Below are 19,041 nucleotides of genomic sequence, written 5' to 3'. Positions count from 1 at the left end.
CTGAATATACCAAAAATATACATTATGTTTACACTATGGACTAAATAAACTAAGGGCCACATAAACAAAGGTGTGCCTCAGTTTTGAATTCATAAAATTAAACTATAGGAGGGAAAAAAAAAACCAAAACAACCTCACTGTTATACACAAAAATAGTACACAATGGAGTACTTCAGAGCAACTGTTTTTCTTAAAAGAAAACAAGGTAGATTATCAATAGTAATGTTTTGTGCATTTTTTTTTATTTTATTGTAATCATTTATACAAAATCAAATTAATTTTTACAAATAATAGGATTGAAAAAAAAAAAAAAAACAAGTCAACCCCCACCCCTGAGAGAGAGAGAGCCAACAGAGTAAAACTTAAGGCTTGTAGACATACCTAAATTTTTGTTTAATAGGCCAGTAGAGATGAATGGAGAGGAAAAAGAGATGTGGAGATAATTGGTTCCTCGGTGCTTCAAGAGCTTATTCTAAAATTTTATTGATTATATCCTGCCAGGTTTTTAAAAAATTCTGTACAGAACCTCTAACTGTATATTTGATTTTTTCCAATTTCAAATAGTATAAAACATCGGTTACCCATGGACTTAAAAGAGGAGCGTTAGGATTCTTCCAGTTTAGCAAAATAAGTCTGCGTGCCAAAAGTGTAGTGAATGCAATAAGTTTGCTTGTCCTTCTCCACTTTAAACCCATCTGGAAGAACACCAAACACAGCTGTTAATGGGTTAGGAAGGATTGTGACACCAAGGCTGTCTGAAAGGCACTTAAAAATTTTGGTCCAAAATGATGTTAATTTGGTGCAGGCCCAAAACATGTGACCCAGTGAGGCTGGGACTTGATTGCAGCGTTCGCAGGTTGGATCTTGCCCTGGAAACATTTTGGACAGTTTAAGGCGAGACAGATGTGCTCGATATATAATTTTGCGTTGTATAATTGGGGCTCGAATGAAGTCTCTGCATTGCTGTTTTCCACTCCTTTTGATATATTGATTAAGAGATCTTTTTCCCATTGTCCTCTTGGATCTTTAAAAGGGAGGGACTGTAAAATAATTTTATATATTGCAGAGATGGTGATTTGAAGATAGTGAAACAAGTGTGTAGCTGGAAAGTTAAATTTGGAATGTAATTGTTCGTAGGATGCAAAGATGTTGTCTATATAAAGATCTCTGAGCAATTTAATCTGTACATTATATTAACTTCAAAGGGTTAGTATTGCCAGAATTGCTTGATAATTCATGGTCTTCTTGATGTCAGAAGTAAAGGATTAATTTTTCTTTAAAAATCACACTTTCTAGTTTTCTGTTCAATAACATCTTGTTAAATAATCATCTATAATATTGGTGTCAATTTTATCTACTTCATCTACTGTACAGTACAACAAATACTAGAGTACATGACCTAATGACTTAAGAACATTTAGGTTTGTTAGAAGGCCAAGTGGAGGCTGGGCTGTCTTTTGGCCTTAGAGCCCTTGCAGATTGCTTTTAGTTTTTCTTCACCTACTTAAATGGGGGTTCTCTTTTTTTTTTTCTCCAGTACTCCCAGTCATCTTAACTTTTATTAGCATGCTTATCTTTAGAGATTTAGAATATGATGTTATAATATTCTTATATGATGATAGGTTTTGGGAAAAAAAAAAAAAATATTATATGGACTCTACTCTTCTAATTATATATTTATGTTATGTAAATTATAATTATAATTTTTTTATTACTTAATTATGTTTACCTAATTTAATTAGCCTTTTTTTTGTAACTATTTCTTGCATTTAGAGTTATGCTCTGTTTATTAAAATGTTCTATAGAGAAATAAATGCTACTGCTATTGTAGAGGGCAGAACTGCTAGAACACAGAATTATACCATCTTACTTGAGCTGCAAAAATAACATTTCAAGAATCTCAAAAGGGAACAAGGAATAACCAGTTGCATTATGTCAGATAACCATCAGTATATTGTCTAGCTGTACCTCTAGTCAATATCATTTGAGTAGGGCTATTATCTTAACCTGTAACTGAAATACAATGTTTTATACATAAATAACATGAAATGAAGGATGTATGTACTGCCATCAAAACTGACAAGTGACTTCACTTGATTCTTGCAGCTCAAATGGTTTCTGACAATTAGAAACAGACCTATAACATGAAGATTATGCATCTCCGATTATAAAGATTTACAGAAGCACAGAATCTGATTCAGTATTTGGCTTAAAGTAAAATGTAAATCGGGCTTTAAGTGTACCTGTGAGCTAAGAAGGGGAGAGTTATGCCAGCAGGTTCCTCTAGATGAAAGCTGAGAAAAGATCCAAGCCAGAACACCCCAATATCAACCCCACCCCAAATCGGAATGGGGATGTCTGCTTTTTCATATTCCACAGATGTTCATTTCATTAATAACTGAGGCTAGTCAGCCAAAATTTGCCAATAGGTCTGGCTCAAGGAAGTGACACAACATGCCGATTTAAAAAAAAAACAAAAAAAAAAAAAACACTGATGTGGACTACAGAGACTGAAATTATTCAGTTCAGTTTTGAACATTGCTTTTCATATGCAACACTCAAAAAAAAAAACCTTCAAATATGCGACAGCCCTAGTTCGTGCAGTACATAATTTAAAAAAACAACCAATACCTGTAAAACCATTGCAACCCTTTCTTTTTATTAACACTGTGAAAATGAAATTTAATTCAAACTCATAACTATGGACGGAACATTTTTTTTCCTAGAGTCCCATTAACCATATTAACATAATGGTTGCAATCACTCTCATTACAAGAATTACCAAACTATAGTGGTTTTCAAAAGAAAGAACAGTTCCATGTGCCATCCTTAGTAACAACACATTTTAATATATAATTCCTTAAATAAAAAAATGCACAGAGCAGAGCATATTTCAATAATTACTTGATAAATACAATTAAAAATTAACTACATTTAAAGGAGAGTGAATGAAAACTATATACCTTCAATTTAAATTCAAGCTGTGGCATAACAGAAACCAGGAGGTGAGGATCAATGGCAAACAGTTCTTGAATCAGATCAAATACGTGCTCCGACAGATCGCTGACAGATGACCTCCCCAACACCAAAACCTGATTGAAAAACTGAAAAATGAAAATAAATATTTATATAAGAAAAACACTTCTAGAAATACTTTTACTAGGATTGTGTGACCCAAAGACAAGAACATCACAGAAAACAAATACCATTTTAAAAAATAAACACTAATAATGCAGATTTGTTTGAATCTTGGCAAAGCTTATTCTGTATTTAGGTTTTAATTTTACCTATACACTTAAACTGCCACTAAAAGGGTTTGAATATCCCAAAATCTGCCTGAAACCCGAAAATCATTAATTTTTTAGGAGGTTCAACACTATGTCCAGTCACCCCATTAGTTCAGGGATATGTGAATGTAAGGCAGCTATTGACCATATATACATACAAGTACACACATATATAGGTTGACAAAGAGGTGCCTGAGGATTGATTTATTATTTCTATGGTGTCAGAAGTGTAGGAGCACCTGGGGCCAATACAGAAGGACAAGGGATCTGGCAACAACACCCCCCATACAACAATTATCTCCTTGAGATTAGGGCTTGGTGAAGTACTGGACAAAAGAGGCTAAAATGTGGAAGAATACACAATTTGAAAGGCGAAAAAGAAGCATTTTGGTGTTCAAGTGGGAGAAGTGGATTAGTCAACCCACATGGCAGATACGGCCTATAATCGTCATTATTTTATCCTTTTCTTGTGCCCTTTACTTTCTTGTCAGCGCCCTCAACGGTCTACAAATGATTAACGTTTTACTTTTCTCAATTTTAAAGCACACTCTGCTAGGGTGGTAAGAACTGGTAGCTTTCAGACACACCGTTTCACTAGTATTAACAGTAAACTTAAAATTCCATTTTCTTTCTTTCAAAACTAAATTTATACTTTTAAAACATGGAATCATTCCATTGTATATTTGTTTTGACATTTTATAAAAAGCAATTATTTTCCTTATTGTTTACTGAAAAGTCTAATGTTTACATTTTTTCCCTTTATAAGAATACAAAAAAGTGTTGCTCATGTGATTCTTACAGAAGCATATAAAACAGAGCAAAAATTCTACTGAAATGGATACTGCTCCATACCACCATGATTTAAAGTTTATATTTGAGAGTCCCAAAAGCTCTTTTGTAAGGGTTCTTATGATGCTTGCTTTTAGGGGCCAGTATTAAAATGATTAAAATCCAATAATTACTTCAAGACACTTCAATCTTTCAACAAAATCAGTTTCATATTTTACTTCTGTGTAACATAAGGGACTTACTATGCGTGGCAAACAAGAAAACAGCATTTCCTTTGTACTTCATTTGCATATATATGTAAAATCTTTGCTCTTAAATAGCTCATGTTACAGCTTGACCAACCAAATTTTGCAATGAGTAATACAAAAACTGTGGGTCTCACTTTACTAATTCTTTGCCATTCCTACTGAAGTATATAATATGCAATGTGTTTTCTGCGCATACAGAATTCTTACATTTAAAGATATTATAAAACAAAAATTAAAAAAATGCAAATTAGTAAATCACACACAGTCAAAGAAGTATGTGAACCCCTAGGAATTATCTATATTTATGTCTAATTCCCATATAAAACATGGTTGTATCTTCATGTCAGTCACAATAATGAACAAGCACCGTCTCCTATAACTAAAGATACACAGATTCTCAGAGATTTTGACCATATTGAATAAATCATTCAAACTGTGAAACTGAAGTTTGGAAAATGCAAGTGAACCCTAAGCTAATGACTTTTTAAAAACCTCATTGCAGTCAGAATTTAGCACACCTGGAGTCCATTCAATGAAACGAGTTCAGAAGGTGTGGCCTAGAATTATTTTGACTGATAAAAAAAACGCTATGAAGTTTGAGTTTGAGCTTTTGACAAGAAGCATATCCAGATGGGAATCATGCCTCGCACAAAAGAGCTGTCTGAAGAGCTACGATCAAGAATTGTTAATCTACACAAGGCTGGAAAGGGTTACAAAGTCATCTCAAAGATTTTAGATATTCATCAGTCTACTGTTAGGCAAGTTGTCTATAAATGGAGACAATTTTGTATTGTGGCTACTCTGCCAAGAAGTGGGCGCCTTGCCAAGATGACCCCAAGAGCGCAATGCAAAATCAGCAATGAGGTAAAGAAGAACCCTAGAGTGACAGCAAAGGACTTGAAGTCATTAGAACTGGCTAACATCTCTGTTCATGAGTCAACTATACGCAAAACATTGAACAAGAAAGGAGTCCATGGCAGGACACCAAGAAGGAAGCCACTGCTATAAAAAAAGAACATTGCTGAACGCCTGAAGTTTACGAAAGAGCACTTGGACACTTCATAACAGTACTGGGAAAATGTTTTGTGGAGTGATGAAACCAAAATTGAACTATTTGGGAGGAACAAGCAGAACTTCATTTGGCTCTAAAAGGGCACATCAAAACATCATCCCTACAGTAAAGTATGGTGGAGGGAACATCATGATTTGGGCCTGCTTTGCTGCATCAGGTCATGGACAGCTTGCCATCACTGAGGGGAAAATGAATTCATTTGTTTAAGTTCATCAACAAATTCTCCAGGATAATGTGAGGGTATCTGTCCATCAACTTAAGCTCAGAAGAGGCTGGGTGATGCAACAGGACAATGACCCCAAACATCGCAGCAAATCCACAGCACAATGGCTTCAGGAGAACAAACTCCACCTTTTGGAGTGGCCTAGTCATAGCCCAGATCTCAATCCTATTGAGATGCTGAGGAATGACTTGGAGAGTCATACACAGAAGACAACCAAAGAATATGGAAGGGTTAAGGCAGTTCTGCAGGGAAGAATGGGCTAAAACTCCCCCCACACGATGTGCAGATCTGATCAGCAGTTACAGGAAGCGCCTGGTTGAGGTCACTGCTGCCAAAGGAGGGTCAACCAGTTATTAAATCCCAAGGTTCACTTACTTTTTCCACTACCACTGTGAACGTTGAATGCGTTTGTAAAATAAAGACATGAAAGAGTAGAATTTTTTGTGTGTCACTGGCTTAAGCTCATTGTGTATATAAGTACCTGTGACTCAGATGAAGATCAGATCACCTTTTTATGACCAATTCATGCAGTAAACCAGATAATTTCCAAGGGTTCACATACTTTTTACTTTGACTGTATATTAAGGAGACAGTGAAGATTTAAAACTGTGTATAAAAACCATATCACATATCAGCTAAAGAATAAAACATAAAACACATTTTTAAAATAAAAACATTGTATTTACTACATTAAAGTGTTTGCTGATACTCACATTGGCAATACATGTTTCGATTGTTTGTACTGTTCTTTTCAAGAGAACCTTAGAAAGATCATATGCTTGCTTATTTAAATTCTGAAAGAGAACACCACATATTCCTCTTATTCCCAAAGACAGAAAATTCAAATATTCACAGCAAACATTTATTCTTGTTAAGAATCATCTTAAACCAATAACTACCAATAAATACAGATGCTCAAATTGACAACACTAATATCACCTTTTTGGCTTAACTGTGTCAAACATCTTTTCACTTCTACCAAAATGCAACTTTTAATGTTATTAATTAACATAGCATGTCTATCAAAACGCAAAGGCCGTTTAAAACTGTTGCATGCTAAAGCAATGCTGAACATTGTGCAATTAATTCAAAACTGGTTATACATCTCTCTACCACTTCAGCTGTGTATGTGTTCTGCTTTTGGCTCAATACTAAACTTCAGGGAATGAACAAATGGCACAGAAGACAGACTTGGTATTTTAAACTTGATTCTAGGCACTAGCACTGATACACTAATGAACAATCTTTAAAAAAAAAAAAAAAAAAAATTCTTTGCATTTATACAGTAATCCCTCCTCCATCGCGGGGGTTGCGTTCCAGAGCCACCCGCGAAATAAGAAAATCCGCGACGTAGAAACCATATGTTTATATGGTTATTTTTATATTGTCATGCTTGGGTCACAGATTTGCGAAGAAACACAGGAGGTTGTAGAGAGACAGGAACGTTATTCAAACACTGCAAACAAACATTTGTCTCTTTTTCAAAAGTTTAAACTGTGCTCCATGACGAGAGAGATGACAGTTCTGTCTCACAATTAAAAGAATGCAAACATATCTTCCTCTTCAAAGGAAACATAGAGGAAAGCAAACAAATCAATAGGGCTGTTTGGCTTAAGTATGCGAAGCACCGCCGCACAAAGCTGTTGAAGGCGGCAGCTCACACCCCCTCTGTCAGGAGCAGAGAGAGAGAGAGAGAAAAACAAACTCAAAAATCAATACGTGCCCTTTGAGCTTTTAAGTATGCGAAGCACCGTGCAGCATACTTAAAAGCTGCACACAGAAGGTAGCAACGTGAAGATAATCTTTCAGCATTTTCAGACGAGCGTCCGTATTGTCTAGGTATGCGAACAGCCCCCCTGCTCACACCCCCTACGTCAGGATCACAGATAGTCAGCGCAAGAGAGAGAGAAAGAAAAGTAAGTTGGGTAGCTTCTCAGCCATCTGCCAATAGCGTCCCTTGTATGAAATCAACTGGGCAAACCAACTGAGGAAGCATGTACCAGAAATTAAAAGACCCATTGTCCTCAGAAATCCGCGAACCAGCAAAAAATCTGCGATATATATTTAAATATGCTTACATATAAAATCTGTGATAGAGTGAAGCCGCGAAAGGCGAAGCGCGATACAGCGAGGGATCACTGTATAGCGCTTTTCTCACTATTTAAAGCGCTCAGCAATTGCAGGTTAAGGGCCTTGCTCAAGGGCCCAACAGAGCAGAGTCCCTATTGGCATTTACGGGATTTGAACCGGCAACCTTCCGATTACCAGTGCAGATCCCTAGCCTCAGAGCCACCACTCCTGTATTCTAATCTCTTCCTACAGTACAATGTATATATCATACACTATGCCTTTTTAACAGAAGACAAAACTCTTGACTAAAGAATGAGGGGGAGAGGAGGATCTTCAATTCAAAAAGTCAATCCCCATGTTTCTTGGGTTTCCCATTTATGATGTGCACAGATTTTTCCAGAAGTATCTGTTTAACACTAGAATTACCAAAGCTTATGGAAAAACTTGTAAATCTGGCCCACATTAAATCCACTCGCACCCCTACATTCAGCCTCTTTTGTCTTGTAAATGTGTCTATAAGCCCAAGCAGCCTGCTATACCATCCCCCTCACCACAGCAGAAACTGCAACAAGCTCTCCTAGCTCAAGCTTTGTTTATCAGGGAGTCGGGTACCTAGAGCTGTATAGTCTAAAAAATATATCGTTATTTGGAACACATGCATTTCATGTGTGTTCCATGTCTACAAAGATCTATGTAAGTGTAGGACGACAGAAATGTTGAACACATACTTAAAAGGCAAACTTTTTTCAAGTTTTAGTACTAACAACAAAATTTTGACATGAAGTGTATAATGTGTGAAGACTGGAGTCCAAATATCAAATAAGCACTTTTACAAAAGTTACAAGTATAACTGAACAAGTACACTTTAATTCAAGACTATAACCGAAGAAAAAGAAATAAGGTTAGTGTGGCTTGCTGTCGTGACTTCTTTGGAAGTACAGCGGTAAGAACTGCTGACTCCTATTCAGAAGGTCGCGGGTTCAAGTCTTCACGTGTCCCAGAATAAACGTCTTGAGCAGTGAGCTGCTCTTATTGTTGCTATTATACAATAAAAACATACATTTGATTCGAGTCTGTAACAGCCAGTGTAAATGTATGGTACTTGTAAAGGTTAGCATTTTTTTTATTCAGTTTTATTCTCTCAGTCGGGCGGCACGGTGGCGCAGTGGGTAGCGCTGCTGCCTCGCAGTTGGGACACCTGGGGACCTGGGTTCGATTCCCGGGTCCTCCCTGCGTGGAGTTTGCATGTTCTCCCCGTGTCTGCGTGGGTTTCCTCCGGGCGCTCCGGTTTCCTCCCACAGTCCAAAGACATGCAGGTTAGGTGGATTGGCGATTCTAAATTGGCCCTAGGGTGTGCTTGGTGTGTGGTTGTGTTTGTGTGTGTCCTGCGGTGGGTTGGCACCCTGCCCAGGATTGGTTCCCTGCCTTGTGCCCTGTGTTGGCTGGGATTGGCTCCAGCAGACCCCCGTGACCCTGTGTTCGGATTCAGCGGGTTGGAAAATGGATGGATGGATGGATTCTCTCAGTCGTGTTCACGCTCGCCCTGATCTGACACTGCTGTTTTCAAATAAATACGAGCTATAACAGAGGTGAACTCAGATCGGAGAAAGAGAACAGAAGCCCTCTCTGCAAGAAACGTCCAGTCACATACAAGAATGCCGCAGCTGCACCAGGTGTAAAGGCGAAAGATGGCAGTTTCTGCAGTGGTGGTGGGGGGATGGTATAGCAGGCTGCTTGGGCTTATACAAACATTTACAAGACAAAAGAGGCTGACGGAAAGGTGCGAGCAGATTTAAGGTGGGCCGGAATTATGACTTTTTTGTAAGCTTTGGTAATTCTAGTGTTAACAATATTTTAGCAAAGCTTGAATGTGTTTAGCATGGTTTTATCATAAGACTGGATAAACAAATGTGTCTTGGATTTCCTGTTTATGATGTGCACAGATTTTTCCAGAAATATTTAACAATATTTTAGCAAACCTTACTTGTTTTGCGATTTTATCATATGACTGGTTAAATGACATGTGGATTATGTGATACATGAAAACATGATTTAAAATGTTTCTCAGCTATCAGTCTGTGCTGCTATAACACAAATGGGGTATGATAACCTGTTGACCACAAAGCATTAGTAGTATACATTAGTGATATAATGAATGAATGGTATCATTAAATTAATTTGTGATAATTGGCTGCTTAATTACCAAATATTTTTTCAAATCATATTTATACAGTTTAGATTTCATATAAACAGTAAACTAAAAACTCGAGTGAAATTAAAATTTTAAAATAATTCCTCCTAGTTTATGGTTATAAACTTATAAAATTAAAACGTCACATGCAACAAAAATTAGACCTAACCTTGTGAGCAGGGATGAGGTTGATAAGAATGGAATCCAGAAGTTCCTGAGTCACTCCATCTCCTTCTGTGATGATAGAACTCATCAAATCCAACATGTGCATTTGCACCTTCTGGTTGTGACTGTTGCTGTGACAAATAAAAACAGATCAAGTTAGTTTTGTCAAGAATGAACAATCACCAAAAGCATTAACATACTTCTCAAAGACGAAGATTCTACGGCTTATCATACATTATGTTCAATGATTACCTTGACGTGCCTACTGAAATTGATAGAACAAAAAAAAAATAGGGGGAAAATATATAAAAATGAACATTTTGCTATTGTAAATGTTCTGTTGTGAGAAGACATGACAAGAAACCATAAATCAACTCTAAAATGACTCAGCCAGAACATAACTGATGTAAACATTTTCCTAGTACAGAGGCCAAAAATCCATTTTATAGAACATACGGACAAAAAATGACTTTAAAGCATTCTGCTTTCACCATTTACTAAAAAGTTATGCTTAACAGTATTAGAGATATTTTAATCACCAATGAAAGCAAACCTTTTCATAAATACATATACTTATTTTTTATAGCAGTTATGTAAATACATTGTGAATTACCAGATTACTAACTGAGAATGTAATTTTTTAAAACCTCACATTTGACTGGTATCATCTATTCAGGCAGTCACCAACTATTGTTACAAGTTCTTATAGTCAATTAAAATTCAGGAAAAAATCTTGAACGTTGTGAACTCACTGACACCATATACAAAGGAGACCATGGGTGATGAACAAAACTTGTCAAAGCAAGAAAGTCCAAAGCTTTAAAAAGTAAAACAGTGATGCCTCTAAAAATAGCAAATACAAGGCCTCTTAAATTCTGATAGAAAAAAAAACATCAACAGAAGTGTTTATAGAAATTAAACATACTGAATAAAACAGTAGAAACTTACTTGATGACAGAGAAAAGGGTCTTAAACAGCTGAATAAAAATCTCATTGCAGTCTTCTAATTCAAAACAAATGTTGTAAGACTTTACCCAAGCTAAATTCTGTGCAGAAAATAAAACAATCAATCAAAATTTGGAGAAACAAAATAACTTTTAATAAAAGCCCAATTATCTGAAGATACAAATAAAAATAAAATGGAAAAATGAAAAAATCTGTTTATAAAGTTTGTTTTTGCTATCACAAACTTCAAATAGTATTTAGCACTCAAAGAACCTAAACTATTTGTTCTTCTCAGCCATGATAAAACTACTATATGTCTAGTCTAATATTTTTTATATATTAAAATTACAAGTGTTTACAAAATTTTGCAATAATCAGTCACGCTGCTTAAGGGCATATATAGTCAATACACTTAGGAAAGAGAGGAAGAACCATTTAAAAAACAAAGAAAAAAAAACTCTATATGGAATTTGAGTATCAAAGTTCAATTTTACTGCAATAGTAACAGTAATACATGTTAAATTATAACCAACATTAAGTTTAACTCTGGGGGCTTTTTTGCTCCAAAACTGTGCTTTAATTGGCAAAATTGTTTCATGTCATTTTTTGCCCTTTGCCCCCAAGAATTGCCAATCCTGATATAAAAATATATTTAAGGAGATAAAAGCTTAAATTATACAAGAAGCCGAAGGGTTTTAATTATCATGAAGCATTTTTAAATGTTTAATGTTTTTACATTTAAAAAGGACATTTAGTCCAAAAAACAAAAGCCTTAAAACTTACTGAATACATACTCATTGATTCAACAAACTAATTAGATTGCCCAGAGGGGGCTAGGCGGACTCATGGTCTGGAACCCCTGCAGATTTTTTTTTTCTCTCCAGCTGTCAGGAGTTTTTTTTGTTTTTTCTGTCCTCCCTGGCCATCGGACCTTACTCTTATTCTATGTTAATTAGTGTTGTCTTATTTTAATTCTTACTTTGTCTTTTTTTTTTCTTCTTTTCTTCATCATGTAAAGCACTTTGAGCTACATTATTTGTATGAAAACGTGCTATAGAAATAAAAGTTGTTGTAGTAGATTCTTAGTACTATTATCTTGAAGTATGGCTGTTTTTCCTGTTCACATGTCTGCTCAAAGTGACCATTTATTGATGGAGATTTGACATTTTGCACAGATGAATCACCAACTTCCACTTTCCTACATGTCAGCTTAAAATCAAGCTGCATATTTTCCTGCTTTACTCTACCCAGATCTGTTTCATCAATGCTTATGTTATGCAATGGTGTGCCAAGTATCTAATATAGTACTTGAGCAATACTAACATTTTGAAATTGGTACCAATATCAGATTTAGCTCCTCAGATCCAATACCAAAGCAAACAGATAACTTTGTATTTTTCACAAAATAAAAGACAAAATTAATGTTGCATTTTTGCACTTAAATATTGCAAATGTTTAACCTCTTATAACAGTACAAGAAACTGAAAAATTAGCTCACGCTTTTGTTTTTAGTAGAAGATGGGAAGACTTTGTATCACTGCTACTGCACCATAAAGGGCTCATACTAAGCTTTACCCTGTACGCCACTGGGTAATTCTGACCACGTTATACTACAATTGCTACCCACTTATAAACAGAAGCTAAAAATTCGCTAAACCAGTAAAGAAATCTATTTGTTCATGGGCTGATGTGTCAGTTGAATCATTACAAGATTGTCTACACTGTGCAGACTGCATTAAAATTGCTTGTGAAAACATTCGAGTGGACTGACACTGTTAACTTCTTAATCAGCTTCTGTGAAAACATTCTGCAGTCCCAGCAAATTGTGATTTATAACAATTGAAAGGTATGGCTCACCAAAGAACAAAGGAACCTCCATCAGGTGAAATAAAAGGCACATAAAACTGGTGATCAGGACGCATACAGACGGGCCAGGAATAGGCTAAATCATATATGTTAAATGGAAAACACAAAAATGAACTAGAGCTTCATTTTTCAGCAAACAATAGCTCCTCTGTATGGAGAAGCCTTCAGTCTGTTAATAATTACAAAAAAAGACATCACCCAATACTTACTAAGATTCATAACCCCCTACCCTGACTACTACTGCACATTTGAACAACAAAGTGCTAACTATCTCCAATCGCTCTGTTCATCCAGCTCTGAAGTAGATTTTAACACCAGCCACTTCTTCACAAAAGCCTCACCCATCTTCACCCTCTTCTACCAAAGAATATGATGTCTGGAAGCTGTTTTCAACACAGAACTGCAAAAAGTGAGCTGGTCCCGATTCTGTCTCACTTGCAACAATCAAACACTTTGCTAGGCAGCTCGCTCCCTTCTTCACAGACATCTTTAACCAGTGTCTTGCATAGTGTACTGTACCTGATTGATTTAAGTCTTCTATTAATGTTCTTGTTCCCAAAAGTTATAAAATAAGCTGCCTCAATGATCACAGGCCTATTGCTCTTACTATACACTGAGTCTTAACAGGTACACTTTGGTCAACTGTCCAAAACTGCACTTTGCACACATGACAATGCACAGGATTACACCAACTTTATATAAAAAAACAAAAAAAAAAAAAAAAAAAAACAGTTGTACACTTTCAAAATGCCAAGGTCATATACTCAATTAGCATTACAGTGATCCCTCGCTATATCGCGCTTCGCCTTTCGCGGCTTCACTCCATCGCGGATTTTATATGTAAGCATATTTAAATATATATCGCGGATTTTTCGCTGCTTCGCGGGTTTCTGCGGACAATGGGTCTTTTAATTTCTGGCACATGCTTCCTCAGTTGGTTTGCCCAGTTGATTTCATACAAGGGACGCTATTGGCAGATGGCTGAGAAACTACCCAACTTTCTCTCTCTCTCTCTCTCGCGCTGACGTAGGGGGGGTGTGAGCAGGGGGGCTGTGTGCAGCTGCTTCCTGAAGGACATGCTGCACAGCGCTTCGCATACTTAAAAGCTCAAAGGGCACGTATTGATTTTTGACTTTGTTTTTCTGTGGCTCTCTCTCTGTCTCTTCCTGCTCCTGACAGAGGGGGTGTGAGCTGCCGCCTTCAACAGCTTTGTACCGGCGGTGCTTCGCATACTTAAAAGCCAAAAAGCCCTATTGATTTTTTTTTTGACTGCTTGCTTTGCACTCCTTTGAAAAGGAAGATATGTTTGCATTCTTTTAATTGTGAGACAGAACTGTCATCTCTGTCTTGTCATGGAGCACAGTTTAAACTTTTGAAAAAGAGACAAATGTTTGTTTGCAGTGTTTGAATAACGTTCCTGTCTCTCTACAACCTCCTGTGTTTCTGCGCAAACCTGTGACCCAAGCATGACATTCTAAAAATAACCATATAAACATATGGTTTCTACTTCGAGGATTTTCCTATTTCGCGGGTGGCTCTGGAACGCAACCCCCGCGATGGAGGAGGGATTACTGTACACACTTTCTATGACATGTTGTATAAATGCCATGAAAAAAAATACTGATGAAATTCCAATTTCTACTGTGTGAGCACAGAGAAACCCCATCCATCTTTGCACTAACAAGCAAACTGAATAAAGTTCAAATTCCTTTCAGTATGGGCTAAAAAACATACAGTGAACTGCAGTGTCCGGTGCCATCAGAGTTAAACAGATATTCTCTTTGGCTTGAAAGGATGCATCTCCCTTGTTTAAACATACATACAATTCCAAGGCATTTTAAAGCAGCTATCCCTGAACCAAACTTTCATAAATTGAACAAGCCTTCAATTCACCAGTACCCAAGTCTGTCATTCTTATATCATGAATGTGCATGTAATAGGTCTGAGAATGCAATATTTTGAAAGATTTACCTGGAAATATTCAGGCTTTATGTTTTAAATACAAATCTACTGGTCCAGTGATACTTTGACTGCTTTTGGCTAAATGAGACCTGCTCACTGGACGACACTGGTGCTACATTGCCTTTCCATTAATACTCTGATTGCATGCATTGGCTGTTCCTCTTCAACAAATACAATAAATATGGAAAATAAGTAAATTTGTTGCTTAGAATAATACATTAGAATTTTCTTAATTTTTTCAGGGACCTCCACAGAACATGGTTCTTTGACCAATAACCTTTATTATATTCTGGCTTCTTTCTTTTGATTTTACTTCTGAAACTAGATTTTTGTGCAATATGTTGGGTGATTTGAGTGATTTCACTTTCATCAGATTATAACACCAATGGGATCGGTGTCAATCTTTTCCCAGACCGATTCCATTTGACTCCTTGTTTATCCCTGCCTTTGTCGACAAACTAGAATACAGCCAGTCTTAACTATTGCTCTTTTTTTCAACATTTGCCAAAATGCACTACTCTTTATTATTATTAATTTATGGTATTTGCCTGTATTAACAAAACTGACAGTGGGGAAAAAAAGAGGTAATCTGGTAACACTGCTGGCAGTGCCAACTGTCAAAGTCAAATTCATGAAGTCAGTCCAGGATGGGAAAAAATACCTTTATTGACATGTACCTAGAGCCACTGAAGTACACAGAAAGAGTGGAATGCCTTAAAGATGGTGGTAACACAATACACTTAACTACAGAAGTATGTGATCCATTTAATATTTTATGCCTTTGCTAGTTACTAAAAAAAGGCCCTAAGAGTCAGGATTCTGCTAACTAGATTAAACTGGTTCTCTTGTCAATACTTGTCATTGTGCTAAAGTAGCAGGCAGTGGGACTGATCATAGATCAAAGGCTTTAACTAAAATGCTTTCTAAGAAAGCTAAAGGCAAAACCTAACAATTAACAAGGACAGTAGACATTCAATATAAATCAATATATATTCAAATAGTGAAAATTCATATTTGAGTGAAAATCACTTCTCACAGCACCAAAATGGTAAACTTGCAATTACACTATAAACACATGAGAATTCCAGATTACCGCTGTCATTATTCTTGACTATGCTTTGTTCACAAATGCCCTAAACATAGCATTGCATGAGTAAAAGGAGCTAAAAACTAGAAACATGTCAAAAAAATTTGAATGAGCAAGGAAACTGCAAGACAGATTGCAGGTATGTCCAGTTTTGCTACCAAAAAAACTAAGGGTAATGCTTCTACACAAACAGGCAGATATCCTGCTTAACAAGTTTCAGTGTTATGTAGGATTAATGACCTTTTTTGTGTTAACAGTGAAAAGCAAAATACATGCTACGTAAAAATTTGTCTAATGACACATATCACTGTGAAAATACTGAGAGATAATGTGCCTTGTGTAATGTGTTTTGTGAAAATCATACAAAATAAAAATGCTGGTGGCTGTTTAATTCAGTAAGACAGGTGCCAGAACACATTGTTTCTTAAAATCCTTAAGTGGCCTACTAAACTCTCTCTTTCTTGACAACAGTGTTTCTGAAAATTAGTAGGAGGAACAATGGCACCTGATACAGTTAGCAAAGATGAGGCTATCCTGACAAACAAGGCTCCGTTAATTGCTTCAGTTGATTTTTCACAATTTAATGGGAAAAAAATATCTTAATATAAATAATGCAATATTCAAGTACCCTGACAAACTATAACCAAATATAGATGAGAATCAAAATGATTATGTGAATATTTAAAATGCCATTGAAATTTTAAATCTGTCTAGTTAGCACCACATTACTCTGGATGCAGTATGAAACATTGTGGGGTTGTCCATATTGTCATGTTATCCTAAAAAGTAGAGACTATTTAGGTCATTAAGCTTACTTGTCAGACTTTGTAGTTGAAAGGGAACAGGGCATTACAAGTGTACATTAGTCTCTTCCACTCAGTTGCAGGAGCACCTGATTACTGATTTATGCAATTAAGACATTTAAAGTCTCTATTAAAAGTTTAACAGTCACCAACTTTTGCTTAAATACTGTAGGTCTCTTTTTCTCTGATATGCGTGTTCAAAATTATTGTGAAGAAACCAATTGTTATGCAATTACAGTACAGTAATCCATCGCTATATCGCGCTTTGACTTTCGCGGCTTCACTCTATCGCGGATTTTATATGTAAGCATATTTAAATATATATCGCGGATTTTTTGCTGTTTCACGGATTTCTGCGGACAATGGGTCTTTTAATTTCTGGTACATGCTTCCTCAGATGGTTTGCCCAGTTGATTTCATACAAGGGACGCTATTAGCAGATGGCTGAGAAGCTGCCCAATCAAAGCACGTATTACGTATAAATAAAACTCCTCAAATATATTGTGAGCACGGGGGCTGTTCGCACCCCTAGAGGATACGGCCGCTCCTCAAAAAACGCTGAAAGATTACCTTCACATGGCTCCCTTCCTTGCTGGGCTTACATGTGGCTGCTTTGTCAAGCGATATGCTTCCCGCACAGTGCTTCGCATACTTAAAAAGCTCGAACGGCACATATTGATTTTTGATTGATTGTTTTTCTCTGTCTCTCTCACTCTCTCTGACATTCTCTGCTCCTGACGGAGGGGGTGTGAGCAGAGGGGCTGTTTGCACACTGGCCTAGAGGATACGGACGCTCCTCTAAAAAATGCTGAAAGACTACCTTCACATTGCTCTCTTCCTTGCAGCTGCTTTGTCCGGCGGTGCTTCGCATACTTAAAAGCCAAACAGCCCTATTGATTTTTGATTGATTGTTTGTTTTTTTCTCTCTCTCTCTCTCTCTGACATTCTCTGCTCCTGATGCGCACTCCTTTGAAGAGGAACATATGTTTGCATTCTTTTAATTGTGAGACGGAACGGTCATCTCTGTCTTGTCATGGAGTACAGTTTAAACTTTTGAAAAAGAGACAAATGTTTGTTTGCAGTGTTTGAATAAAGTTCCTGTCTCTCTACAACCTCCTGTGTTTCTGTGCAAATCTGTGACCCAAGCATGACAATATAAAAATAACCATATAAACATATGGTTTCTACTTCGCGGATTTTCACCTTTCGCGGGGGGTTCTGGAACGTAACCCCCGCGATCGAAAAGGGATTACTGTACTTCGATTGCTGCCTGTCAATAACAGCCAAAGTCCACCTCTGCATGAATTATTAAATCACAAGGAGAAGGGTGGTTGAGGAGGGTTTCCCTGATGGTTTAATTAACATTAAGCTTTTAGTCAGTAATTAGAAATGAAAACCAATTCAAAGTGCTCTGCTAGTTTAATAAACTTAACCTGTGATGCTTATGTTAGTTTATTGTAAAAACACAATTTTAATAATATGTATGTTCCTCAGAGTAAAGTACATGCACAGTATGTAGACCCCATAATTTTTAAACAGTATTTGAATGTATATTTTAAATAAGAATCTCAATTAGTAGTTTACATTTTATTGTGGATGACTTTTTTCTTTTTTTAAATATTGCAATATCATCATAACACATTGTGCTTGGGAATTCCCAAAACTATTTAAAGATGCAGCTAGAATATCAGTCTTTCATACACTTTCAGCTATGAACAGGATTACATAATGAGCTTATATTAGGGCCACAAACAACAAGTATTTTGATACTTGATTAAACTTAATTATTTTGTCGATTAATTGGATTGCAATAAAAATGTATTTGAAATTAAACACAAAGTTCATGAAATGGAACTTTTCACCAAATAAACAGATTTGTTTAAAATATTTAGAAATGTATTTTTAAATAAGCAACCTCTAGATATTTTAAACAAAATATAGGTGTTTATACAGCATTTATATAATACATTGAAAATAAATAGTAATAAATAGAAATAAAACACTTAGCAGCACTCCTGACTCTGGTTGTGCAATGCACACACACAAACCCACTTTCCTTAAAAACAGCAGTTTTCAATAAATTAAACTCGCAATTTGGCTTATGTATTCAGAATCACACTAAAACATACACTTCAGCATTAAACATGTAATTTAAGTTTTTTTTCCAGTGTCTGTGAAGATAAGTTTTACTGGCACATGTGATGCACCATCATGACAATTACTGTATTTTTTAAATCTGAAGTAATGTTTGAAATTAGTCGTCATACACTTGAGGAAATGTCTGACTATTTTTCTTTTGCAACAAAGCAAGTAGGTTCATTTGTGTGAAACTA

At 36.2% G+C, this 19,041-nt stretch overlaps 1 protein-coding gene across 2 annotated transcripts in view; it reads right to left on the bottom strand.

Moving 5' to 3' along the window:
- pds5a (PDS5 cohesin associated factor A) overlaps positions 1 to 19,041 on the bottom strand; it is a 210,302-nt gene that overhangs the window by 128,412 nt on the left and 62,849 nt on the right. For both annotated transcript variants that reach the window (XM_051928056.1, XM_051928057.1), the window contains exons 5-8: positions 10,994 to 11,091; positions 10,050 to 10,176; positions 6,333 to 6,413; positions 2,964 to 3,104 (exon numbers count right to left, since the gene is read on the bottom strand). In XM_051928056.1, the coding sequence (XP_051784016.1) occupies positions 2,964 to 3,104; positions 6,333 to 6,413; positions 10,050 to 10,176; positions 10,994 to 11,091 (447 nt within the window). The remainder of the gene's footprint in view (positions 1 to 2,963; positions 3,105 to 6,332; positions 6,414 to 10,049; positions 10,177 to 10,993; positions 11,092 to 19,041) is intronic.

This window comes from Erpetoichthys calabaricus, chromosome 5 (genome assembly GCF_900747795.2).
Source record: "Erpetoichthys calabaricus chromosome 5, fErpCal1.3, whole genome shotgun sequence".
Taxonomy (NCBI): Eukaryota; Metazoa; Chordata; class Cladistia; order Polypteriformes; family Polypteridae; genus Erpetoichthys; species Erpetoichthys calabaricus.
Note: the sequence above shows the minus strand (reverse complement) of the source record. Positions and strands in the feature narration are given on the sequence as shown.